Source organism: Onychomys torridus, chromosome 1, assembly GCF_903995425.1.
Source record: "Onychomys torridus chromosome 1, mOncTor1.1, whole genome shotgun sequence".
Classification (NCBI taxonomy): domain Eukaryota; kingdom Metazoa; phylum Chordata; class Mammalia; order Rodentia; family Cricetidae; genus Onychomys; species Onychomys torridus.
Window position 1 is genome coordinate 129395160 of NC_050443.1, and position 27320 is coordinate 129422479.

A 27320-nucleotide genomic window follows, 5' to 3' on the forward strand; every position below is an offset into this window, starting at 1 on the left:
TGGCTGGCTCGGGCTCCGCGAGTCCTCCAAGAGGCCAGGTGAGGCCGTCCCGTGATCCTCCGCGCCCGGCCTCTCTGGCCTGCAACGTGTCTCAGGGGCGGAGGCAGCGGCTACGGAGTTGGCTGCGTGAGGGTGGGGGTTCCCTGTCTCTTCGCTCGTGCCCATCTCTCTGTCGTCGCTCTAGCTCCCCACGGGCCAGCCCAAGGCCTCACCATGTCGTACAACTACGTCGTAACGGCGCAGAAGCCTACCGCAGTGAACGGCTGTGTGACCGGTGAGGCTGCCCCGGCCGGAGACCCCGGCGAGGGAGGGAACCCGGGCCTAGGGAGGCTGGCGGCCCCAGGGCCGGCAGGAGCAAGACTTGGGCCCTGGGAATGGAAGGCGCTGGCAGCCGCGGAACGTCCCTCCCAGCTCGCGGCCGCAAAGGAGCTGTTTCACCACGCGCCTTTTGGGCAGCGGAGCTGCTATTGAGGGTCCCTTTTGCTCATAGGAGGTCACTTAGCTTCGAGCACCGGCCCAGGCCCCGTGGGACAGAGAGCGAAGTATTGAGTTGTGTGTGCATGGTTGATTGAGCCTCGAAACCGGCCTCATGTGATCAGGGATGGGGAGGGGGGTTGGGGGGATCAGAATTGTCCAGTGGTTGTCCCAGGGTGGAGGAATTCGAGTTATTTCTGCACCCCCCTCAAGAGGGTGAGCGGCCCTCTCCAGACCCACCCTTTTGCCTGGGGGTGTTGTTTACTGAGAGCGCTGTTGGAGAACAAGGTTTGGTTGGCCGGTCAGTGTGCAGGCTGTGCCTTGTTTGTGTGCAGGGCTCTTTACGGGCAGTCACATCCCCAACCAAAGAACACTTCCTGACCTCATAACTTTCAGTTGAATGTTCAGCCCTCAAACTCGTGTATTTATGTAAATGCTAATTATGATTTCAGAACAAAAGTTTTTTGTTCAGAGAACTACGGAGGGCCAAGAGTGGTATTAGTAGATTGCTTGGGAGGCAAAAGGGGTGTGTAGACAACACAGTAAGCTCTGAGAATTTCTCTTCACTTTATCTCTCTGGTGAAAGTTCTGGGAAGCTTTGGATGAGAACTCAAGGAGACACACACTTTGTCCATCAGCTTCAATTACAGTCTGCTGTTTTAATTTAGAAAGGAAAACCCAGCAGGACCATCAGAAGGGTTTTCATGTTCATAATCTGTTGAAGGACGGGCTGTTGCCCAGTATACAGTACATTTTTTTAAAAGCCCGATTAAGGGTGTAGCTTTTTGTTGAATGTGTGAAGTGAGACATTGAGGTGCTGCATTTGGTGAGGAGGCAAGGTACTTAGGTAGCCTTATTTAGAGGTACCTGAAAGGACCCATCCTCCAGCTTCAAAAGTTAGAGGCTCTCTCTCTCTCTTTTTTTTTTTTTTTTTAATTAGCCAAAGGACAGACTTTATTAGCTCCTGAGTTCTAGCATTCTAGTTCTCCTCCTGTACAGTTTTGGTTCCACATAGTTGCCCAGTCTGCGGGCATCGATGAGACCCACTTTGCGCCCAGCAAGGGTATCTCTTCGGATAGTGGAGGGTTTGCCAGTGTGCTGGTGGTTACCACCTCCAAAGGGATGCTCCATAGGATTCATGGCCACACCCCGGACACGTGGCCAGCAGTTCTAGAGGCTCTCTTCTTTCAGGACACTTTACTTCTGCGGAAGATCTGAACCTGTTGATTGCTAAAAACACAAGATTAGAGATCTATGTGGTCACTGCAGAGGGCCTTCGGCCAGTCAAAGAGGTTGGCATGTATGGGAAGATTGCAGTCATGGAGCTTTTCAGGCCCAAGGTAAGTGTTCCTAGTTGGGACAGACAATGAAAGGATCCTTAGTTGTGTGTTTTATATGATTCCTTGGGATGTGTGAAGGCTTAAGTAGAAACACTCTTCTTGGGGAATGGTGGTCTTTTACAAGCTCCCTATAAGGAGAGATTTATTAGGGAGAAAACTACCAAGTTGGATTTGTTTTGTTTTTTTTCCGAGACAGGGCTGCCTGCGACCTTGGATATCTGTCTCTGCCTCCCAGGTGCTAGGGTTAAATGCCTTCTCTCGGGTAAACGTGAATGTTTTTGAGGACCATGTTAATGAGACTTTACAGATCTATTGTTGCTTTCATTGTTATTACTACAGATTTCTCTCTCCATATACTTAGGTAAGGGAGAACCATCCCGTTCTTTGAGAATTTGAATAGAGTGAGGTGAATTTAAGATTAAAATAGATGAGTACCTTGCTTACAGAGCCGAGAGATGGAGAACTGTGATAGCAAGGACTCGATGTTTACCAGCTTCAGGTCTGGCTTTTTGTACACCCCCTTAGGGCATGTGTAAGCTTTAGTACATGTTACAGGCTCACGGAGTATTTTCTCTGTAGGGAGAGTAGAAGTTCTTTAAAAGCTTAGCATGCTTAAAGAATGTCTAAAAGGCTGAACAAGTTGTTCCTGTTTTTGAAAGAACTTTTGATGCTATAATGTTGGATTCCAGGGGGAGAGCAAAGACCTGCTATTCATCTTGACTGCTAAGTACAATGCCTGCATCCTGGAGTATAAGCAGAGTGGTGAAAGCATTGATATCATTACGAGAGCCCACGGCAATGTCCAGGTGAGATGGCTACTTCAGGCTGATCAGTTTTTCTGGTAGGGATGTCATGATTCAGTGATGAACAGTGAACTGTCAGGGCATCACACTATGTGATCAGAGAAACAAGAAAGCCCACATGGCTTAAATTGTTTTGATAGTACAAGTAAAAGTGAATAATTCACCTAGCTACTCATGGGAAAAACAAATGTGTTGATGTTTGGGCTCCCTGGCATATCCGGTGTCTTATCTGCCTGGGAAAGCATTGTACCCAGTATCTTCCTGCTCCTTTGACTATTGAGCTTCCCTAATTCCAGTTTTTTTCCTACAGGACCGTATTGGTCGCCCCTCAGAGACTGGCATCATTGGTATCATTGACCCTGAGTGCCGAATGATTGGCCTTCGACTCTACGATGGCCTTTTCAAGGTCATTCCACTAGACAGAGACAATAAAGAGCTCAAGGCCTTTAACATCCGCCTAGAGGAATTGCATGTCATTGATGTCAAGTTCCTGTATGGTTGTCAAGCACCTACCATTTGCTTTGTCTACCAGGTACGGGATCTGAAAAGAGAGGGGGAAACTGGTTTGAACGATGGGAGTGGGATTTTTGCCAAAGGAATGTCTGTCTGGATTTGGTAGCAGGGTAGGGAGAAATGTTGACTGTTTTCTAAAACACTTTGAACAAAACAGTTAATGTGGGTCAGAGTTTTTCCTTTTTTGCTTTTTTGGGTGTAATAGTACTTGTTTGAGGGCAGCAAATGCTCCTGGGTTTATAGCAGGTTTTAATCCTGAGATTATACTCCAGTTGTAGGCCTTGGGGATTTTATAGAGTGACCTAGTTTATCCTTTGTTTGACTCCTACCAGCATGCTAGAGGATTATAAAAACTTAGCTGTGGAGAAATGATTCAGAACTTGCCTTTATAAGCCAAGAGAAAAATGTCTTGATAGTGCCTTCCTTTAGTCTTTGAAAGAGGTTCATGTTTTGTCTAGCATTCACTTTCTGGTGACTTGCTGGCTCTTGACTTCTATTTTAGTCAGTGCCTAAAATTTTAGCAGAGCTGATCCTGGGCAGCTGTTCTTGGGTTCAAATTTGTTTAGTGGGGGTGGGGCACAGAAATCCAGACTAACATGCCAACATCTTGGTAAAACCTCAGCCTTTAACAAAAGGCCAGGCTGCACAAGGTCAGGTTACTTGCCTATGGTTAAATAAATGACGGAAAGAAATGATGGTCCACTTCCATGTAGAATGGTAGAGTATGTGCGCCTGAGAACACTCATATAGATAGCTCTGCAGAGTAATGGAAATGTGGTATGTGATGTATTTTTATGTGTTTTGGTATCACCATAAATGCTGTAGTCCTGAGACTGATTAACATAAGGTTGAATAGAGCTGAAACTAGTTGAAGATAATTTTATTGATCTTATTAGCTATCAGAACTGAAATTTTAAAAAAAACTTTGAATTTCTTTTCTTTTTTCGGTTTTGTAAATGTTAGGTCATTAAATAATGGTGTTGACTACATGGGGTTGGCTTTGGCTCTGTCTATTCCCAGGCCAGGGATGCCAATAGTGAATGCTCTTCATTTCTCTCTGTGTGTCTCAGAGGCTCAAATCCATCTTCACTTGAACTTTTTGTGAAGATGGGTCTTTCCCTACTTGTTGATGGAAAAGTTTTTAATCAACCAAAAATGACTGGTTTATGCCAACAGTTGAAGTTGATGAATATTAGGAAACTTCTGTGTGAAAGGTGCTCCAGCTAAGCACTTCATGGGCTGTCACAGTGGCTGAGATGTGCTCCTTGTCTTGAAACACGTGATTAAATTCCTTCCATGGTTTCTTAGACTTTGGTCTGAGCTTGATTGAAGCCATCTTCTATTGGCTGAATGTCGTTTTCTCCCCCTGCTCTTTAGCCTCTTAAAGGTGACTTTGGCAGCCCCAAGACTGATGTGAGTCATGATTCCAAAAAAGGAGGGGAAGAGTCACGATTCAGAAAAAGGAGAGGAAGATGGAGTTGACAGTGGCGGGACTGAAGCATTTTTGACTACCTTTAAGGGAGCAATAAGTTCTATTGTCTCTGCGGTCACCTCTTCAGAATACTCTTGAGAATTGTGTCGAACAGGGTCTGGGTAGATGGCTCAGTGGTTAAAGAACTTGCTGTGTGAGCATGAAGACCAGAGTTCTTATCCCCAGAACCCATAGAAAGGACTGGTAGATGTGGCAACCTGCCTGTAATTCCAGCCTTAGAAGGCAGAGACAGGGGCTCCCCAGAAGCAAGCTGGCTGGAAAGACTAGCTATATAGGCACGCTCTGGGTTTGATTGAGAGACCCTATAGCAATGAATAAGGTGAAAGAACAATTTATATTTTCCAACATCAGCCTCGGACCTCCACATTCACTTGCATACCGTGTGTATGTCCCCTACATACACCCACATAAAAAATGGGGAAAAAGGAATTACCAAAACAATTCTTTTTAATCACTTAGATTTAGCTTCATTGTCTTTCCTTCTTTAGTTATTTGGTAAATTCCTTGAGAGCAAGTGAAGAGCTTACAATACAGTCCCAGGGTGTATCTCAGCTGTGTGTTACAGTGTGGCAGATTGAGTTTTCCATTTAAACTTTGCTGGTTGCTTGAATTATTAGCAACAGCACATCTTAGACCCTGCAGTCTACTCAGAAATTAGTTACAGGCTCAGCAGGTGACTGTCAGTATCCTGACAGGTAAGGACAAGAAGGTTGGTGTGACAGGATTATCAAATCCTGGGTGGTGGTGGCTTGTCCCTTACAGGACCCACATCATCTGGGTCTCCTTAACAACTAACCATTCCACCCTTTCCACCCAAGGATCCTCAGGGGCGGCATGTGAAAACCTATGAGGTGTCTCTTCGAGAGAAGGAGTTCAACAAGGGCCCTTGGAAACAGGAGAACGTAGAAGCTGAAGCATCAATGGTGATTGCAGGTTAGTGGATTTGGGGGAAGTTGTGTTCTTTTCTTTTGTTTTTTCCTCTCTTTTTTGGTATTTCAAGACAGGTTTTGTGTAGCCTTGGCTGTCTTGGAACTCACTATAGATCAGACTGGCTTTGAACTCAAAAATCCGCCTGCCTCTGCCTCCTGAGTGCTGGGATCAACGGCGTGCACAGCCAAGCCTGGCCCTCTGAATTTCTATTTATTTATTTTTTATATATTCAGTTTTCTGTCTACATGTATCCCTGCATGCCTGAAGAGGGAACCAGATCTCAGTATAGATGGTTGTGAGCTACCATGTGGTTGCTGGGAATTGAACTCAGGACCTTTGGAAGAGCTGCTGGTGCTCTTAACCTCTGAGCCATCTCTCCAGCCCCCATTTCTGACTTTTAAGATTTTATTTTTGGCTGGACCGGTGGTGGCGCATGCCTTTAATCTCAACACTTGGAGGCAGAGGCAGGCGGATCTCTGTGAGTTCGAGGCCAGCCTGGCCTACAAAGCAAGTTCCAGGAAAGGCGCAAAACTACACAGAGAAACCCTGTCTTGAAAAACAAGAAGAAAAAAGATTTTATTTTTGTTCCTCCCCCAAAAGTATAGCTTTGCTTTCGGGTATAGGCATTGATTGTAAGACATTGAGATGGATTCGCATAGTGTCATGGCATTGTATCTCATTGTTAGCCTTGGTAACTGAAGGGAACCAGTGGAGTTTATCTAATCTGACTTCTCTCACAGATGAGGAAAGAGGCCAGAGGCACTTGCCCAGGCCTGCGCATAAGTGGCAAAGCCTGGGCTAGGATCTAGGCCTGTCACTTCATCTTACACTCTTCCCTCTTATGTTGTCCATCTCACCCAACAGGAAAGTTTTTAAAATCCTAAAATAATATGAACTCGTCTTAAAGGTGATCTCGATGGAAGGAGTGTGTAGAATCAAGCTAAGGAACAAGAGTAGAGACAAGGAAGCAAGTAAAATCCGTTTGTTAGAAAAGATCAGAAGTGTAGGAGAAACTGGGCAGGGGTGGAGATGCATATGGAAGAGCATTGAGAATATACTCCCTACCCTTCTGAACTACAGAGCACCAAGAAATTTGTAAAAATTGCCAAGTGCCTGTACATTCATTAGACTGAGGCTTGGGAATCATGTGAACCTAGGAGTTTGAAACCATTATGGGCAGTGTAGTAAGATTCTCATCTTAAAACAACAACAAAAAAAATGAGTTCCAGGACTAGGGATGTAGTTGAGTGTGGAATGTCCATTTAGTGTGAGGACATCTGGGTTTGATGTCTAGCACCACCAAATAGTCAGGTAACAACAGACCCCACCAAGGTTAGAGAATGATAAGTCTAAGATTTCTAAAATAAGACTCTCAGAAGCCTTCGTGTATGGGAGTATTTCTTAGGTTTTGATGTCCTTTAAAATGATGATTGTCTTGATAGCTGAATGAGTGCCTTTGCTGCCTCTCTTGGCAGATCCAAAGTACTGAGTCTTTTAATGGTGGTGATTTTCTTCTGCAGTCCCAGAGCCTTTTGGAGGTGCCATCATCATTGGACAGGAATCAATCACCTATCATAATGGTGATAAGTACCTGGCAATTGCTCCTCCTATCATCAAGGTGAGCAAGTGTTTTACCTTTTCCTTCCTTGTATCTTTATTTCCCTTGTTTTTGACTGGGCTCCTCCCTTTCTCTCCATCTGTCAGGAAGAGATTCATACACGTCTATCACACTGGTCACTATGTACATAACATACTGGTTACTCTTGGGAAATGTAGAGTGAGTAGCCTAGTTTTGCTTAGCTTGCTTGCTAACTAGGAGAAATAGTGCTTACTCTTGAAACATTGCAACATTGAGAAGGGAAAGTTTGAGGTTTAGAATGTATTCAGCTGTAGAGTGCATACCTAGTATGTAAGAGGCTTTGGGTTTAGTCCCCAGCCATCAAGGAACAGAAAATAATTTTAGCAAATTCCTATTGAATGTGGTGTTTTTAGGCTCAATGCATTGATAAATTATAGAGACTTTAAAAAATGAGTCATAATGGGGGCTGGAGACATGGCACAGTGATTTAAGAGCACTGGCTGCTCTTCTAGAAGACCCAGGTTTTATTCCCAGCACACACATGGCAGTTTACAACTGTCTTAAACTCCAGTTCCAGAAGATCTGATGGTTCTTCTGGCTTCCATGGGACATGGCACATGCATGGTGTGTAGACATAACATATATTCTGGCAAAATACCCATATACATAAAATTAAAAACAAATTATTCATAAAATTATAGGCTTCACTACTTTAAGCCATGAAAGTTAGACCATAAAAGCTTAATCTTATTTTCTTTTTGAGTATAAATAATCTATGGCAGCATTTGTAGTGCAGTGAGTACATGTAACTGCTTATTATTGTATTTCCACATTTGTGTGTGTGCGTTTTTTGTTTTTATTTTTCTTTTCTGTGGTGGGGGGTTGAACCTAGAGTCTCACACTTTACATATCCTAGCTGAAAGCTACAATGCTGAGCTTGTTTCAGGTCTATATGTTTCTGTTTTCCACAGAATATATGAGTAAAAATTAAAGTATATTGATTGGCCTCTTTAGAAAATTATCTTCAAAGTATAAAGGCTGCCTACTTACTGTCTTACATGTCTTATAATCTGACTGATTCTTCGGTGATAGAGTGGCTGAGTTTGTGTAAGGCAGTGGCCCAGTAGGGTTTGGAAGGTGTTACTAAAGGCTTCTGATTTGGAAGATTCGAACTGTAATGGCTGTTCCTCCTGGCTGACAGCAAAGCACTATTGTGTGCCACAACCGGGTGGATCCTAATGGCTCACGGTACCTTCTGGGAGATATGGAAGGACGGCTCTTCATGCTGCTTTTAGAAAAGGAGGAGCAGATGGATGGCACTGTCACCCTCAAGGATCTCCGTGTGGAACTCCTTGGAGAGGTAGGACTCGTCCCTGCTCTTGTCTTAGTCACCTCAGATGTGTGGTCCTGCAGTTCTACTGTGGTGACTACTGTGCACAACACCTAGGAAGGGCTATCAGTTCTACTGTGGAAGTTGGGTTTGCTTTTGTTTTTGTTTATTTGTTTTTGGTTTGAGGGTTTCTCTGTACCCTTGACTTATCTCCAAACTCACTCTGTAGACCAGACTGGCCTCGAACTCATAGAGATCCGCCTGCTTCTGCTCCTCAGGTGCTAGGATTAAAGCCATGTGCCACCATGCTTGGCTTTTTGTTTTGTTTTGTTTTCTAGGGGGTGGGGTGGTGGGGAGGAGTTGGTTTTTGAATGAGTTAAATAAATTAGCTATGGGAGAATTTCACATGCAGCTGTGGATGGATATCTGAAGTGTAAAAAAACAAACAAAAACCCCAAAACTGAAGACCTAGGCTCTCAGCACGTGTGTTACAGTTGGTAACATGGTCTTCTTGTGAGGCTCCTAACGGTGAGAGCAGGGGGAGTCAGAACTGTCTCTTGACCCTGTTGCTGCTCCTTTTGAGACCCATTCCTCCTACCAGATTGCCTAATCCAGCACTAATGAAAGAGGAGGTGCCTAGCCTCACTGAAACTTGATAAACCTATGCCATGACTGGCTGATATCCATGGGAGGCCCCCTTATATCTGAAGAGAAACAGGAGGAGTGGATGGGGGCAAAGAACTGGAAGGAGAGGAGGGAGGGGACACTTTGGTTGGGATGTAAAAACAAAAAATAAATGAAAACAAACAAAAATAGTAAAATAGCAAAACAAACAAACAAACAAAAACCCAAAACACCAAAAAGCAAAAGCACAAAAAGAGGAAAGGAAACCAAAAGTATTAAAGAACTACCTATTGATGATAATGAAATCTGGGGGGAGCTCCCAAAGACTTAATGCTTTTTGAAATTTTGTTTTCATGATGATGATGATGATTATGGTTTTTTGAGAGTTTCTTCATGTAGCCCTGGCCGTCCTGGAACTTGTTCTGTAGACCAGGCTGGCCTCTAACTAACTCACAGAGATCCATCTGCCTCTGCCTCTCTAGTACTGGGATTAAAGGTGTATGCCACCACCACCTGGCTTTATTATTTTTAATTACTGACATTTTCATACATATGTATCATTGTACCTTGTTCATATTCAGCCTCTCCCCAGCCCTCTTTTGGCAAAACTTAATACTTATGCAGTGAGTGACTTTGAGAGGTTTCCAATTATTTTGTATGGACAAGAAGTATTGGGTTTAAAGTTATGCTTGGAACTAGCACCTACAAAATAAGTTGTAGGCTTTTCTGGGTGAAATGGTGTGAGAAGTGGACAGTCACAAAGTTCCAAGGATGTAGAGACATGTGATTAAGGTGTTCTGGGGATCTGAAGAATTGTTTACTGAATTATTGTTTACTGAATTATCGGGGTGGTCTCTTAGGAGTCACTTGGTTAGGTAGGACAATGCTGGTGACCCTAAAGGGTTAATTCTGATTTCTCTGCTCTACTGACTTCCTTCTAGACCTCTATTGCAGAATGCTTAACATACCTCGATAATGGTGTTGTATTTGTTGGATCTCGCCTGGGTGACTCCCAGCTTGTAAAGGTGAGAAAACATCCTCTTCCTAGTTTTCTTTTCACGGTACTCTTCATTAAATTCATGTTGTCTCTCAGCACTCTCCTGTTTGTCCGCATCTCTATTTTCCTCGGCCTGATTAATTTAACTTCTTACCTGTGTCTTAATGGTTCTTTAGTAAACATGTCTGGCAGAGTGAAGGTCCATACACTCAATGATAAACAGGACGTAGCTTCACCCTGAAGTGCATCATGGTCTAATGTAATAGATTATTACTTTCTATTGTATACAAATGTTGGACATTTCCCCTAGGAAAATGCTTTTAAATATTTTGATTTAATTGATTTGTTTGGGTTTTTTGTTTGTTTTTGGTTTTTTTTTTTTGAGACAATGTTTCTCTATGTAGACCAGGCTGGCCTGTAAGTCACTATGTAGACCAGGCTGGCTTTGAGCTCAGGCCTGAGATGAAAGGAAAATACCACCATGCCTGGCCTAAACATTAAAAATATTTACTGCTGATCTGATAGTTGTGTATGATACTCCGGGTTGGAATTTGCTGCCTGGTTAGTGGGGATGGCTTCGTTTGGCAGCAGCCCCTGTCTATAAGTATCTTTTGGAGTACAAGGGACAGATCTACCAAGATTGAGAGTTTCTTTTGGATAATGTGGACCTATTAGGGATGTTCTAGGGCTAACATTTTTTTTTTTCTCTTAGCTCAACGTTGACAGCAATGAACAAGGCTCTTATGTAGTAGCCATGGAAACCTTTACCAATTTAGGACCCATCGTGGATATGTGTGTTGTGGACCTGGAGAGGCAGGGACAGGGTCAGGTAAGGGAGTCCTTTGGAAACAAATGCTTGGTTGCCTGTTCAGTTGTCCTTGCTTGCTTATCTAGAAATTGACAAAGAGCCTGTTTACTAATCCTGATGTGAGGATACCTGCTATTATTGTGTGCCTATCTTACTATGACAGACACTGTTTATTCATTACCTGTAATTTCATGAGCACTTTGTTATTCTTGGTCATCCCAGAAGTGGGATGAACTTAAGACTGAGAAAAATGACCTCAGTCTTTGCCCAAGGTCACTTTGTAAGTAGCAAGTTAATTGTGTCTGACTCCAGCTCTTTGTAGTAAACCAGGTTCCAGGATCTAAGCAAACTTGCTAGGAACAGTGATAGGAAGTTTTTGCTTTTTGAACTAGGATATCTTGTCTGCTTGGTAAATTTGAGGGGCTCTGGAGATCAACCTCTGCTAAGTTGGCAGGCTCAAATCTGGTTCCACAATAAGGGTCATGGGATTTAGGGATGGCATGGTATAACTGCCCAAGTCTCTTGAGGGGTTCTTGAGAAACCTTTTCTCTACTTGCAGCTGGTCACTTGCTCTGGAGCTTTCAAGGAAGGTTCCTTGCGGATCATCCGGAACGGAATTGGAATCCATGAGCATGCCAGCATTGACTTACCAGGCATCAAAGGTAGCCTCTGGTGAACAAAGGACACAGCTCTTACTTGAGTGACTTTGGCCTTTGACTTCATTACATGTTGTGAAGGCATTTTGGTGAGAGCTAAAAGAAAACATCAGATGAGGAGTAAGAAAAATCATAATGACAGATCATGCATAGAAGTGCATGTTTAAAGTACAAATGAAAACTTTAAAACAATGGTCAAAATTGGGTACCAGTATAAAGAAATGTGGAAGCAGCCGGGCGGTGGTGGCACACGCCTTTAATCCCAGCATTCGAGAGGCAGAGCCAGGCGGATCTCCGTGAGTTCGAGGCCAGCCTGGTCTACAGAGTGAGATCCAGGAAAGGCACAAAGCTACACACAGAAACCCTGAATCGAAAAAAAGAAAGAAAAAAGAAAAACCAGAAACATGGAAGCAGGCACTAACTGTAAGGGAACTGATGGAAAAAGGAGTGAGACTTCTTAAGTATAAACAAGTTGGGCATAGTAATGCACACCCTTAATTCAGCACTAGAGAGGCAGAGGTAGATCTCTTGAGTTCTAGGTCAGCCTGGTCTACAAGGAGAGTTCTAGGACAGCCAGGCCTATGTAGAGAAACTCCGTCTTAGGGGGGCAGCATAACTTAAAACCATGACAAATGATACCAAACAGCTGTCTCATCAGCAGGTGTGAATGAGCTAACCTTACCTGTTATGAAGGAAAAATGATCACACTAAATCATACAGCAGAACCAGTTCAGAGTTGTGTTCAAGAGGCACAGCTTCAAGCAAGTCAGGCTCTCAACAGCGTTACTTGGATTTAGAAAGAAAGTGAACATTTAGCTACAAAACTAAAGAATCAACTGAGATACTATAGACAATTCAAATGTGTTAAGGAAGCAAGTTATAAGAACATACTGAAACAGCTTTCATGTGAGCTCAGTTTATTAGAAGTAGAATTGAGAAAAAGAGACAATTCACGCACAAAAAATTAGCCCCCCTCCAAAAAGCAAAAACACCCCAAACTCAAGGAATAATACTTTAAATGAGAAGATTGTGAAACCTATTACAAGGAGAACTTTACTACTAAAGGATTAAAAAGTAGATTGTGTGATTGTGCGAAGGGCTGGGGGTATGGCTCAGTGGATAAAGCACTTGTCCTGCTTGTGTGGGAACTGGGCTTGATTCCTGGGCCCGAATAAAAGGTGTGACAGGAGGCAGAATCGGGATCCCCAGGGCAAATTAGCTAGTTAGAATAGCTGGAATGGCCGTTTCCAGGTTGAACAAGAGACTGTTTTAATAAATTATATCGAGACACCCAGTGTCAACTTCAGTCCTCCAAAGGCACATATATGTACATGCACTCTCATTGATTACATACACACATGCTTAAAAAAGAGTGACCTAACCTGGTATGGTAGCACACGCCTTTAATCCCAGCACTTGAGAGGCAGAGGCAGCTGGATCTCTGAGTTCAAGGCCAGCCTGGTCTACACAGAGAAACCCTGTCTCAAAAAACAAACAAGAAAAGACCAAATGAAAAAGATAGGCCAAGTATATAAATCAAAATCATAAAAATGTTCTTTAAGTTTCTTTTAATGCCTCTCAATAAAGATACCTATAGCTTTTCCCTTTGTTGCCCTAAGTTAGTCCACATAGAAAAAGAAAGAATAGTGAGGGAAATCTTTGAAAAGGCCAGTGAGAAGAGGCTAATGTTCCCACACACTAAAACATGTTTCTAAGCCTCCATTGAAAGTGGAGTTGGTAGTTGGGGCTAGAGGCAGCACAGTAGTGGAGCACTTGCTAGCATGGATGGGGCCCTAGTTTTGACCCTTGGTATTGCAAAAGGCGCACTTATAGTACACCTGTTGCCTGGAGGCTTTTACAGGATTGTTTGACCTTGGGTTATCAGAACCAACCTGAGCAACATATCAGAACCATTAAAATGGTTGGGTTGGTGCATGGATAGGCAGAGTCTATTGGGATTCAAAGGTCTAGAAACAGACATAGTTCCCCATGAAAATGTGTTGTCAGTGGTGGCATTCCAGTTCAGTGTGACATCTATGAGACTTCAGTGGGAAGGACTGGGATGACTAGAGGCATTTGAGAAAGAGAAAGAACTAGCAAAAGACACTTATGAATTTCTTTATAATTTTACAGTGGGGAAGATTTTTTTTTTTTTTTTTTTTTAATATTGGAGATTGAACCTTGGTTGTATCCCTAGTTTTGAAAGATCCTGTTTCAAAAATAGGTTGGAGAGTGATTGAGGAAGGCACCCAGTATGAACCTCCGGCCTCTTATGTACCCATGTATTTGCATCCCTACAAATGCACACACATTCAACAAATACAGAAGTAAAACATTGATAAGTTCAGCTCCATGGAACATTAAAACTTGTTCAGAAGCAAAACAAAAGCATCATTTGTTAAGTCAGAATTGACAGTCTAGGTAAAATAGTTGGAGTTCATCTAAGAAGTTTTGTCTCCCTAACTTAAAAGATTTCTAGAAAAAAAACCCATCAAATCCTTGTTCCCCAAATTGGCAAAAGACTGCTAGCAGGTACAATAAAAGAAAAACAGAAACCAATAGTGAACGAGCTGGTGTGGCATAACGATTATAGAGTGTGAGGTCAGCGTGGGCTCCACATTAAGACATTGTCCCTGGCATGCCCAGGCTCTTCCCCAAAGAAACAGCAGTAATCCTCTTTATCAGAAGTCTAAAACACATTGTTAGATGGGCTGTAGGAAGTAAACAAGCTCATGCACTCCTTATAGAGACTCATCACCAAACCAGGTTTTGTGATTTTTTTCCCACAGCTTCTCCATGACCTTTACATACATAAAGTGGGAGATGTGAGCTTACTCCTTATTGATACATTTGCCCAATTAAGTACTCTGTGGTACAGGAAATGAGACAGTCTTGATAGAACTTTCGCATATATTATTAAATTAAAAAGCAAAGTATAGGACACCATATGATAAGCAATTTCACATTTGTATTTGCTTGTAATACAATAATAAAAACATGAATATGAACAATAAGTCCTGCTGATTACTAATTTTGAGGATAGATGAGAAGAGGTGTAAGGTGAGACTTTGTATATACTTTTTTTTAAAAAGCTGCTGCCGGGGACTTAACTGGCACATTCTAGGTAAATGCTCTATTATTGAGCTACAGTCCACAGCAAAACATCAGTTTTTAAAATATGACTTCTTCAGAGTCTATTTCAAAAGAAGGAACAGAATGGATTTCAACTCAGGATTTTTGCCCTCATTGCATAGGATGCCCCCTCTTGGGTGCTAGTCCATGGTATACTTCTTTATGCTTTATTCCTTGTTCCAGGTTTATGGCCACTGCGGTCTGACCCCAGTCGGGAGACTGATGACACTTTGGTACTCTCTTTTGTGGGCCAGACAAGGTAAGGACAGGTCTGGTGCTGCTGTACTTAAGGGATGAAGGTGTAAGGTTGGGAAGCTGGTCCCAGACTGATCTGAGCCTTCCATTCTGCTGCAGAGTTCTCATGCTAAATGGAGAGGAAGTGGAAGAAACAGAACTGATGGGCTTTGTGGATGATCAGCAGACTTTCTTTTGTGGCAACGTGGCTCATCAGCAACTTATCCAGGTAAAGGGTTAGAAGGGACAAATGACCATGACTTTGATCTGACTTAGAATGCAGGAGTAGCTGCTACTAGATTTTAAATTCGTTTTTATGGCACTGTAAATAAATAGAAGTTCTGGGGGCAGGGGAAGCTGAAAATACCTGATTTCTTGTTATGCAGAGGTAACTGTTAAACTTTGAAGTAGATGCTTTTAGCTTTATTTTCCTCTGATTGACACATGGATATCAATTCACATTTTCTTCTATAGACTGGGATTATGATAAATATAATTTGGTTTGTTTTTAGCATTATATTTTTTGAGACACTGTTTTCTACCTTAATTTTAACACTGACAAAAATAATTGTTTTTTTGTTTGATATATGGTCTCTCTCTACATAGCCCTAGCTATCCTGGAACTCAGTGTGTAGACCAGGCTGGCCTTGAACTCAGAGATAACCACCTGCTTCTAACTCTCAAGTGCTGGGACTAAAGGCGTGTGCCACCATGCCCAGCCCTATACAATAATATTTGGGGGAAAAGAAGGGAGATAGCAAAATACAGTGATGACAAAAGCAATTTAGTCATATGTTAACCACCCGTATTACTATTGGCAGGCACTCACATATATTAATTATGCAAAGCTCTTGCGGGTCTGTGCTTGACATCAGTCTTCACAATGGGGCAAATGACCATCAGTCTCTGTTTTCCATGAGAATTTGGTTTCTGAGCATCTTCCCAACACCCATCCATCTTTTCAGTTTGGGGTGACCTGATTCCTTTTCAATTTTATACTCTCCTTCTCATTGCCATCTTCAGAGGTCTTCCCAGTGGTAGGCAGGATATTTGAGTGCCTTAGTATTAAACAGCTGTTCCATCTTCACCTACTGGTCTTCCTTTAGCCGGCTGGCAGTAGTAGATTGCTGAAAATCCAGAGGGCAAGCTCTGTTGACTTGAGGGCTAGGTGTGGGAAGAGCCCAGATAATGAGTGCTTGCTTTGTCAGTATTACCTGAATATTTGTGTGAAGATACACTGGCTCACCTATATTACAAAGCTTTCATTTCTAGTCATGATGGGTAAGATTAATTAATAGTCATAGTGTCATCCTGCTTTTTGGTAGAGTTGTAAAATAAATACATGCTTCATTTTAGGGAGTAGGGTTTAGCTCAGTGGTAGAGTGTGTGCTTAGTATCCATGAGACCCAAGCACCAAAACAAGTTATAGTATAGCTTTGCGGCTATTGCTATAGTACTTTAAATAATTTTAGTAACTCGTGTTCAGTAGAGAACATGAATATATTAGAGATCTGAACTTAAGGTTAAGAAAAACAGCCTGGTGGTCCCTGGATCTGAACCCATTTGATAACTTTCTCAGTGTTGCACTTGTCATTGCCTTAGCAAGCTTCTGTTATAAAATAGACAGACATACACACACAGTCCCCCCATACACAGGTATATAAGCATTAAGTAGCTTTAGGTTAGTTTCCTTCAGTTAAACTATGGAGAGACTTTAGGGGAAAGTACACGCATTTGGCTCTCCGGGTCTGTAAGTCATATGGATTCAACCAACTGTGGTTTTAACGAAAAAACAATTGTGAATTGTCTGTACTAAACACAATACACACACACACACACACACACACACACACACACACACACACAGCAGTGTGTGGGGGGTGATGGTATCATTATTCCCTAAGTAATGTTTATCCAGCATTTACATTGTTTTAGGTCTTATAAAGTAATCTAGAGGTCTGGGCATAGACATAATTCAGTGGTAGAACATTTAATGTCCTAGGTTTAATCCTCAGCTCCAGAACAAGTAATCTAGAGATGATTTATAGGATATGTAAAGATATGCATAGGTTATGTGGAAATACTATACCATTATATGAGGGATTTGGGCATCTGCGGATTTTGGTACCCTTGAGGGTCCTGGAATCAGTGGCTTGGCAGAACTGTAATTTATTAGTGTTCTGACTAGGGGGCAGCACTGACCCCATTTTGCAGATGGCTTGGAGATACATACCTGTTCTTTCTCTAGATCACTTCAGCATCTGTGAGGTTGGTCTCTCAAGAGCCTAAAGCTTTGGTCAGTGAATGGAAAGAGCCTCAGGGCAAGAACATCAGCGTGGCCTCATGTAACAGCAGCCAGGTGGTTGTTGCTGTGGGAAGGGCACTATACTACCTTCAGATCCATCCACAGGAGCTCCGGCAAATCAGGTGCGTGTGTGTCTTTATGTCTGCTTAGTATCCTTTCTGCTCTGTGGAGCTTTAGTCCCTGGAATCCTTCCTCTGCCATATTCATTCTTTGTTTAGCCACACAGAGATGGAACATGAAGTGGCTTGCTTGGATATTACCCCATTAGGGGACAGCAATGGGCTGTCCCCACTTTGTGCCATTGGCCTCTGGACAGACATCTCAGCACGTATCTTGAAGCTCCCATCCTTTGAACTACTGCACAAGGAGATGCTAGGTGGAGGTATGTGCTATTGGTATCTTGGGTTAGGTTCCCAGTCAGGATATGGAACAAGAATTCAAAGTCCCTCTTTCCCACAGAGATCATTCCTCGATCTATTCTGATGACCACCTTTGAGAGTAGCCACTACCTCCTCTGTGCCTTGGGAGATGGGGCTCTTTTCTACTTTGGGCTCAACATCGAGACAGGTAAGAAAAAACGCTTGAGTGAGGGTTCTTTCAGAAATGGGGAGTGTGGGTGGCACACTGTTGTTAGCCTTGGAGTGTGACTTTGAGCCTGACCAGGCAGCTGTTGTCCTGCTTTCTTCCCTTCTCACGCCTTTTTCTGCAGGCTTGCTGAGTGACCGTAAAAAAGTGACTCTGGGCACCCAGCCCACAGTGTTGAGGACATTCCGTTCTCTTTCTACCACCAACGTCTTTGCTTGCTCTGACCGGCCCACTGTCATCTATAGCAGCAACCACAAATTGGTCTTCTCCAATGTCAACCTCAAGGAGGTGAACTATATGTGTCCCCTCAACTCAGATGGCTATCCTGACAGGTGAGCCTGTTTTCTTAAGCAGGAGGCATTGACTAAGGGCATTGTGGTGCATCTCCTACCCTCAACCTCACCACCCCTAGTGTCAAAGTCAGTAAGTAGCTGTGATGGGAAATGTGGGTGGGGATTTTTATTAGAAACACCTGCAAACTTTTTCAAGGCTGTAAGGATATGAGTGAGGTAGTATAATGATCGTGTATAATTCTGAAAGAACAGCACAGGGATTTTTGAGTCCTCAGATTCTGAGGTGATTAGGCTTTATAATCTATATATTTCAATAACTTTTCTGGTGATTCACATGATTAGTTAAGTTTTAGACAGGGTTTTTTTCAGGGGAGAACATGGAGAATGACAAGGTTTCACTCTATAACCCTGGCTAACAGGGAACTCATGGAGATCCACCTGCCTCTGCCATCTAAATGCTAGGATTAAAGGTGTGTGCTATCATACTTGGCATTTTAATGTAGAACTATTTTAATTTAGAATTAGATTTAGTGATCATTAAGTACTCCCCTAGTTCCACTCAGCAGCCATGGGGGAAGGTGCTTGATAGAAATAAATTGCAAAAAATACTGAGGGGCTGGGCCAGCCAGTGAACCCTTGTGATTCTCAACTTTGGCTGTACTTTAGCCAAAGCTGTTAGGTCTACTCAGACCAGTTATGTAAGATTATCTCATTGGTGGACCAGTCATCAGAATTAGGTCTTCCCAAGTGAATTGGCATGCGTCATCATTAAAACTGCTTTGGAGCAAGCTGGTGTAATTCTGTCCTGGGAGAATCTTTCCTTGTGAAGTCACTCTAAACTGCAACCCTTCTTTCCAGTCTGGCATTGGCCAATAATAGCACCCTTACTATTGGCACCATTGACGAGATCCAGAAACTTCACATTCGAACAGTTCCCCTCTACGAATCTCCCAGGTGAGTGTAGACAAGGGAAGAGGCAGAGGGGCTGGTAGATAGTGTCTCGGACTTTTCTGAGTGGCACTGTTGTGCCATACTTGTTTTGCAGGAAGATTTGCTATCAGGAAGTGTCTCAGTGCTTTGGGGTCCTTTCCAGCCGCATTGAAGTCCAAGACACTAGTGGAGGCACAACTGCTCTGAGGCCCAGTGCCAGCACTCAGGTGAGGGCAGCAGGCAAAGAAGGATGGCAGTAGGAATGGGCAAACTTCCTGTAAAGGGTGAGAGAGGAAATCATCTGCCTTTGCAGGATGTGTGGACTCTGACCCAACTACCTACCTATTCCATTATAGCCTCAAAGACTGTGCTTAGCTGGGTTGCAGTAAAACTTTATGTAGAGAGATGGGTATGTAACCCAGTGGTAGAATACTTGACTCCATTGTACAGGCACTGCCTTCAATACCCAGCACCACATATGCAGAAACAGCCCTCATTCCAAACCTGACAGCTATTACTTGGTAAGCTTACAAACTGAGCAGTTCTTTCTTTTATCAGTTGGAATGCTCTGCAATGTGTGTAGTTTAGGGTAGAGTAGTATTAACAGACAGTAGTATGATAATGAAACCCAGTAGAATTGGTTTTGAGGTTTATTATGTGACCAAAGTTGGACAAAGCTAATCTTGAGGGTTTGGTGTTTTGTTTTGTTTTTTGTTTTTTTGGACTGTGAAACAAGGGTTATAAGGTAACCTAAAGAGGTACATAATTAAGAAAAAAAAAAGAAAAGAAAAAAAAAGAGGTACATAATTCCATGGAGATAGTGGTGGATTAATTTTCTTCCGTGTGTTCTCCCTTCTTGCTCTACACATCTGATAGGATTACCTCCCTTAATCCAGAGTACAAGAATCTCTCCATTTATGTGTATGAGAGTTTTCTTTCGTGAATATGGGTGTGTGTATCATGTGTGTGCCTGGTGCCTGAGGAGGCCAGAAGAATATTTCAGATCCCCTGGAACTGAAGTTGTAGAACCACTGTGTGGGTGCTGAGTCCTCTGTAAGAGCAGCAAGTACCCTTAGCTGCTGAGTCATCTCTCCAGCCTCTTCACTCCATTTTTATTTGAAGTGACTTTTCTTGTTGATGGTGGAATCCATCACTTTGTAGGTTGCTTGAGTTCATCTTTTTTGTTTTGCATGACTGACTTGCAACATTGCTATTGAATTGTCTTCCATGATCCTTCTATCTGGGGCCAACATCATTTGCATGCATGATCTGGCTCTTTACCTTCAGGTTCCAGCGTACTCTCTGAAACACTCTGTTCATCAGGCTCTGCTGCTCTGCCAGCATCAGCCTTCTTGTTCATACTCCGCCTTGTGCACCTCCAGCCCCTGTTCTGCTTTAAGAGGGATGGCATGCCTTTTCTCTGTCGGCAGGCCCTGTCCAGCAGCGTCAGCTCCAGCAAGCTATTCTCTAGCAGTACTGCTCCTCACGAGACCTCGTTCGGAGAAGAGGTGGAGGTGCACAACCTCCTCATCATTGACCAGCACACTTTTGAAGGTGCAGACAAGCTTTTCTGTGCTTTTCACCTACATCCTGTCTGTAAACTAGCCTATTCTGGGATCTAGAATGTTTCTGGATCCTGACAGGGTAGTAGACTCTCCTAAGAGGAAAAGCAAGATTGGGGGTTGGGTAGAGAAAACACCACTGCCACCTATCAGTTGCAGTAAATCTGGAGCATTGGGCATCCTGTCTTTGGCATAGACTAGTGGGAATGGACCATCTGAAGAGGCAGGGGCAGCAAGTGGCTCATGCTCTTACACTACCTAAGCCACAGCCTCATGCATGTGATTGTGAGGGGGAATGGAGGTAAGTGTCATCAATCAGTCACCTCTCTCTTCTCCTAGTGCTTCATGCCCATCAGTTTCTACAAAACGAGTATGCCCTCAGCCTGGTCTCCTGCAAATTGGGCAAAGACCCTAACACATACTTCATTGTGGGAACAGCCATGGTGTATCCTGAAGAGGCGGAGCCCAAGCAGGGTCGTATTGTTGTCTTCCAGTATTCAGATGGTGAGTGGGCAGTGTCCCGATTATGAGCGATATGAAATCCTGGGAAGGCAGGTAGCTCTTAATCTCAGTGCCTAAACAGAATTATTTGGAGTGGGAGGTGGATCTTGGTAATCACTAGAGTCATTCCTATTGTCCTGGGACTGTGCTTCATGTCAGTATATGCTGACTCTGTTAATTTTCTTTTCTTCCTTCCTTCCTTCGTTTTTTTGTTTGTTTCGTTTTTTTTTTGTTTGTTTGTTTTCTTCAAGACAAGGTTTCTCTGTATAGCTTTGGAGCCTGTGTTGGAACTTGTTCTGTCGTTCAGGCTGGCCTCAAACTCAGACCCGCCTGCCTCTGCTTCCTGAGTGCTAGGATTAGAGGCATGCGCACCACCACCACCACCTGACCTGACCTGACCTGACCTCTATTGGTTTTTCAATTGAGAGAGGTTGCAGGCAAATTTAAGCCAGATGGGGCAACCAGGGAATGCTCTTTTTTTTTTTTTTTTTTTTTAAATGGATCACAGGCTTTAATTTATTTTTATTTATTTTTGCCGGAGCTGAGGACCGAACCCAGGGCCTTGTGCTTGCTAGGCAAGCACTCTACCACTGAGCTAAATCCCCAGCTCCCCAGGGAATGCTCTTAACTAGATAACATGTGGGCTTATAAAAGAGACTGAAGAGTATCTCTTCTCCTATCCCCCAGGAAAACTACAGACCGTGGCTGAAAAGGAAGTGAAAGGGGCTGTGTATTCTATGGTGGAGTTTAATGGGAAGCTGCTTGCCAGCATCAATAGCACGGTGAGGCCCTGTACTTCAGGTTGCACACTTTTGCCCCTCCCTTAATGCTGTTAGGAGTACGTGTGTGTTTTAGGGATAACAGAGGGTGGGAATAAAGAGTGGACAATGAGCTTTGGGTTGATCTGGGCTTTGGGTGGACTTGGTTATGGGAACTCCCATGGTTTGGTTTGGTTTTAGATTTGATTTTTTGAGACTCTCTCTATGTAGCTCAGGCTGTTCTGGAACTCAACTATGTAGTTCAGGCTGGCTTTGAGCTCACAGAAATCTGCCTACCTTCTCTGGAGTGCTTAGATTAAAAGCATGCGGCACTATGCTGGATATAGGACTCCCCATGCTTTTTTATTAAATCCTGAGTGCTATGGAGATTAAGCAAAGGGTAAGGGCTGTGACCTCTGTAGTGAGTTGTACCATATTAAAAGAATGTTTCATTTAAACAAAATGAGCCAACCCATGTTATTCTCAGTATCCTTTAAATACTAGTATATAATTAGGGGAAATGTGTAGCTTGGTGGTAATATTGGAAGGACCTTCTCTGAATTGTAACATCACCAAGGATTATAGCCCTGTTGTAGGGGTAGGGTGAGAGTTAGATGACTTTTTGGAAGTGTGTCAGGGGATGTGAACTTCACACTGAGAACACAGCTGAAAACTGCTGAGGGGACAGCGTGGAAGGCGGTCGTTGTTCACTGCTAATGATTAAGAAAGGGGGGGAATGTGGTTAGTGACCCTGCTGATAGCATTTGATGGTCATTGCATTTCTTCGTAAAGATTCTTCAGAGTGCAAATTTGGGAGGGCTAGGACTCTGAAAAAAACTTAAGAGATCATGGCTTACTACATTGTGTCAAGGAGTTCATAGACGTGCAGAAGCTGTGGTGAGATTATCTGGTCCCTGAAGGATCTGCTAGGGAGGCCTGTCAGCTCAGATAAGCTAATCTTGTAGAGCCCTGGGCCATGCTGAATACTGGTTGTGAAGCATCTTCGTTCTTTGGGGACAGAGGTTGAAATTAAAGAAGGACTGCAAAGGAAAAGAGAAAGAGTTTTTTGTTTTTAAACTCTCCTGGGGCAGCCAGAAGTGACCATAGAATCTAGGTCTTCAGATTCCTCTGGCACTAGCATTTTTTGTTGGGTTTTCCCATTGTTTTTTCTGCTCGTTGGGTTCATGAAAAAAAATTCAGGAATGAACAAGTTTGAGAAAGGTTCAGATAGGTAATATTTTTCCTTTCTGATTAGGAAATTGTGTAGATGGATTTTCTCTTTTTAGGGATATTTCTGCAGCTTAGTTACTAGACTTTCCCCACAAAAAGACAGGATGTTTACAGTGTTTCATTTACGCGGTTTTCTCCTCTTATGTTAAAAAAAAAAAAAGACAAACTTATTCCTAATTTTTTATACTCACTTTATTTTCCTATTTCAGCAGTATACATACTGAAATAACTGTTCACTCTAATACCACGTAGACTGATTTCCAACCCACCTTGCCCTGTGGGGAGTGGAGGATTGAGTGGGGACAGCCATTCCCCAAAGGCTGTGCCCTCAGGCTTACACCTTGTGCCTTCCCAGGTGCGGCTCTATGAGTGGACCACCGAAAAGGAGCTCCGCACTGAGTGTAACCACTACAACAACATCATGGCCCTCTACCTGAAGACCAAGGGCGACTTCATCCTGGTGGGCGACCTCATGCGCTCAGTGCTGCTGCTGGCCTACAAGCCCATGGAAGGAAACTTTGAAGAGGTAGTGCAGGACTTGGGCTCAGACCTCTTGCATACAATATGACTCCTTGCCAGTGTTGAGTGGCAAAGGATAGTCAAGTCCAGTGGTGAGAGTCCTTCCTCAGCCACATTCTGTGTCCATTAATTTTTTTTTTTCCGAAATCCCCTCCCCTCCCCTGCCTTGTCGACCCTGAAATCAAATAGGCTTCATTTCTGGGAAATTATAACCAGTGACCTGTGTTGGCCAGTTTTAGGGTGTGGTAGGGAGGGAAAGGGGTAGGACTGAGAGGTAATCTCTTAAGGTGGCCATTATTATACACAGGGCTGCACCTTCTGCAGGTAGGGCCTTGGCTTCTGACCAGAAGCTTGATGAACCTCAGAATAGTCCCATGTACACTGCATTTATTTTCAGATTTCTTGTTTATTTTCAGATTGCCCGAGACTTTAATCCCAACTGGATGAGTGCAGTGGAAATCTTGGATGATGACAATTTCCTGGGAGCTGAAAATGCCTTCAACTTGTTTGTATGTCAGAAGGACAGGTGCGTGGCCTTTGCAGGAACGTGGCTAGGACTGGGCCTCTGGGTCTGTGGAGCTGAGCATGTTGAGTGCTGTATGGGGCTCAAGTGTGGTCCTTGATGGGTAGAACTTCTTCCTAAGACTCGGGTTTTGTAGACTGCGCACAGGTGGTCTCCCAGGATATTCAGCACTAGTGTCTTATCAGGCATGGCCCTGCGTTGAGGCCTCCTTAGGGAGCCTGCCGGGCTCAGAGAGTGACATCTCGTGTCTTTCAGTGCTGCCACCACTGACGAGGAGCGGCAGCACCTGCAGGAGGTTGGTCTCTTCCACCTGGGCGAGTTTGTCAATGTCTTCTGCCATGGCTCCCTAGTTATGCAGAATCTGGGCGAGACTTCCACCCCTACACAGGGCTCGGTGCTCTTTGGCACAGTCAACGGCATGATAGGTAAGATCACTCATATAAGGCACACTCAGCTGCAGCAAGCTTGTCCCTGGTTTGTCTAGGCTCTCGAGTGCTCTATAGCTCACTGCCCCTTTTTTTCTTCAGGGCTGGTGACCTCACTGTCAGAGAGCTGGTATAACCTCCTGTTGGACATGCAGAACCGACTCAATAAGGTCATCAAAAGTGTGGGCAAGATAGAACACTCCTTATATCCTTCCTGCCCAGAGTACTTGTCTGCTGGGAAGCACATTCCAGCACATGGAGAAATCTATATTTGTCACGAGCTGTTTCTGGAAATGTTTTACTAGGTTTTTGTACAGAACAGGGTTGTTTTTGTTTTTAACTTTATGTGTGCATAAGGAGGGTGGGAGTCAGCCTCAAGTATCATTCCTCAGGAGGTATCCACCATGATTTTGGGGACATTATCTCTTACTGGACTCTGGAGCTCACTGTGTAGGCTAGACAAGTTAGCCATTGAGCCCCAGTGGTCCTCCTGTCCCCGGTGCTAGGATTATAAGCTTGTTCCCATGCTTAGCTTTTTACGTGGGTGCGAGGGGTCAAACTGAGGTCCTCATGCTTGTGCAGCAAGCACTTACTAATTCAACTGTCTCCTCAGCCTATCTTTGCAATTTTTGTGTGTAAAATTTTCAGGCACACACAGAAGTAAAGAGGTAGTGGTCCATCTTAGAATGTACAGTTACATTGAATTTCTCTACCAGGCCGACCTTAAAGAGAGCTCAGGTCATGTAGGAGCACATCCTTTGAGGGACCAAAAGAACAGGGAAGAAGAAGCTGAAACTCCAGACACTAGAATTCCTTCCTGTACGGGAGCGGTTCAGGTCCTCCCAGGCAAGGCATGAAAGAGCTCCTGCTTATGTGACTGGCTCAGGGAAGGTCTGGGTGTTTTGCTCACCTACAAGAGTTTGGGTAGCCTGATGTCTCCCTAAGCATTAGTTTTCAGGGGTCTTAAGGCTAGACTTGATGGGTGATATGGACATCAAATTCACCTGTTTCTGAGACCATCCATATTTGTCTGGCTTTGCCATAACTTTTTAAAGGTAACCTTAACTCAGAACCATTGGATTAAGCAGTAATTTTACATTTCTTCCAATTCCAAAACTGTCCAAAAGTAGTATGAGTTGTAGTAGAAACAGATTGTTCCCCATTCCACTTCTGATTCTCTTGCTCAGAGGTGGGGATGAGTGAGATCAGGAATGTTTGAAGATAAACTACCTTCTTTAACTCATCTGTCCACCTGGAGATCCTTTCACACTGAGCGGAAGACAGAACCAGCCACAGGCTTCATCGACGGTGACCTGATTGAAAGTTTCCTAGATATCAGCCGCCCCAAGATGCAGGAGGTTGTGGCAAATCTTCAGGTGAGCTGTACTGTGTTCATGCTAGGCCTTGTAAACAGGTGTTATGCCCAGAGACTTGATGACTTCAGGTTTTTCTCCTAGAATTCATGGGGCTGGTGGCATTTTGTGGCCCTCCCTAATGCTTTCCCATAAAGAGGAATCTAAGGGAAATGTATAGTTGAGGCTTGTGAGTGGATAGCTGTGTATTGAGAACTCTTCTGAGTTAGCTGCTCCCCTTTAGCAAGAGGCCTGGGCTCTCTGGCAAGACCAGAAGCTAGTAGAAGGTGGAGTTAAGTCCCTACAGGAAGTAAGCTTTACCAGTTCTGGAGTTGAGGAGGGCTCACCAGGGAGGGTGCTCCTAGGAGGGAATGTTTAGTAGTGGAAGACTCAGAGCCAACTTGACTGACCAGATCCCTGAGGGCTAGGGCCAGGATTTTGGTGAAACTTTTTTCCTTGTTGGAGCAGTGGTGGCCAGTGGGCATCTCCCAGCCTGCTGAGGTGAGAGTACCTTCTTGTCTACATGGCCCTTCTCTCTGTTTTGTTTCAGTATGATGATGGCAGTGGTATGAAGCGGGAGGCGACTGCAGATGACCTCATCAAAGTTGTGGAGGAGCTAACTCGGATCCATTAGCCAAGGACAGGCCTCTTTTCCTTACCCTTCCTCAAGGCACTGCCCTCCTGTCCTCCCCTCCCTTACCCACCCTTGTTTTCTTGGCATGGGAGGCTTTTCCCTAAGCCTCCTGACCCTAGAGCCACAGCTGACCTGTGTGGAAACAGGACTTTTTATAACTAAAACCAGTTCACTAGAGACCTAGGGATGGGCTAAAAGTGGAATATTTTCTCCCTGGATTTTTGCCAGCCATTACCTTGGACCACCAAACCTTGAATGGTGTTGCCAGTTGGCTCCTTCTGGGGAGGCCTTTTGCCGCTCTTTGGCCAAGAAGCAGCTGTGTGCACGAGTGTGTGTGACACCCACACTCATGCTTTGTCCTCTACTGTCTTAGGTAGGTTGTGGGTCTGGGGAGGTTGAAGTAGGGGGAAGAGGGTAGAGAGAGTTTCATTGTCTTGAAGTGAGAGCTTCCTTTTGCTTTCTTCTCTTGCCTCTGAGAACATCAGCCTGAAGGCTATCAGGCCATGGGCTACCTGAGTGAAAACCTGGGATGGTGGATAATTCCCAAGCCACAGCCCTTTTGTCTCGGGGAACAACCTTCTTCACAGAGAAGGAGGTAGGGGGCTGTGAATTGGTTGTTAGTTTCTGAATTTTACCAAATAAAGTAGAATCTAAGAAGAAAGATGTGTTTGTTTCTGCTTTCCTCCCTCTGCCCAGCTGTCCAGCATCCCGGGTATACTCTGTATTGGCTGCAGACCTAAGTGACATCTTCTGTATGGTAGATCTTGCTTCTCGGATAGTAAATGTCTGTA

General features: G+C 43.9%; 1 protein-coding gene across 1 annotated transcript; it reads left to right on the forward strand.

Moving 5' to 3' along the window:
• The first annotated feature begins 53 nt into the window (after positions 1 to 53).
• Ddb1 (damage specific DNA binding protein 1) lies at positions 54 to 27190 on the forward strand. Its single transcript, XM_036205524.1, has 27 exons — positions 54 to 274; positions 1666 to 1814; positions 2504 to 2620; positions 2928 to 3149; positions 5441 to 5555; positions 7073 to 7170; positions 8333 to 8491; positions 10027 to 10110; positions 10795 to 10911; positions 11450 to 11552; positions 14862 to 14937; positions 15033 to 15141; positions 17161 to 17339; positions 17436 to 17599; positions 17677 to 17784; positions 17927 to 18134; positions 18954 to 19049; positions 19141 to 19252; positions 20456 to 20579; positions 20927 to 21091; positions 21776 to 21870; positions 23432 to 23602; positions 24012 to 24121; positions 24374 to 24543; positions 24646 to 24748; positions 25796 to 25919; positions 26446 to 27190. Exons 1-27 carry the CDS (start codon positions 214 to 216, stop codon positions 26527 to 26529), a joined length of 3423 nt encoding a protein of 1140 aa, XP_036061417.1. The 5' UTR covers positions 54 to 213; the 3' UTR covers positions 26530 to 27190.
• The last annotated feature ends 130 nt before the right edge of the window (positions 27191 to 27320 follow it).

Coding starts and splice junctions, on each gene's coding strand:
- Ddb1 (XM_036205524.1), top strand. CDS start 214: ATGTCGTACAACTACGTCGTAACGGCGCAGAAGCCTACCGCAGTGAAC. Junction 17,340..17,435: donor CAGGAGCTCCGGCAAATCAG/GTGCGTGTGTGT, acceptor TTCTTTGTTTAG/CCACACAGAGATGGAACATG. Junction 21,092..21,775: donor TGTCTTCCAGTATTCAGATG/GTGAGTGGGCAG, acceptor CCTATCCCCCAG/GAAAACTACAGACCGTGGCT.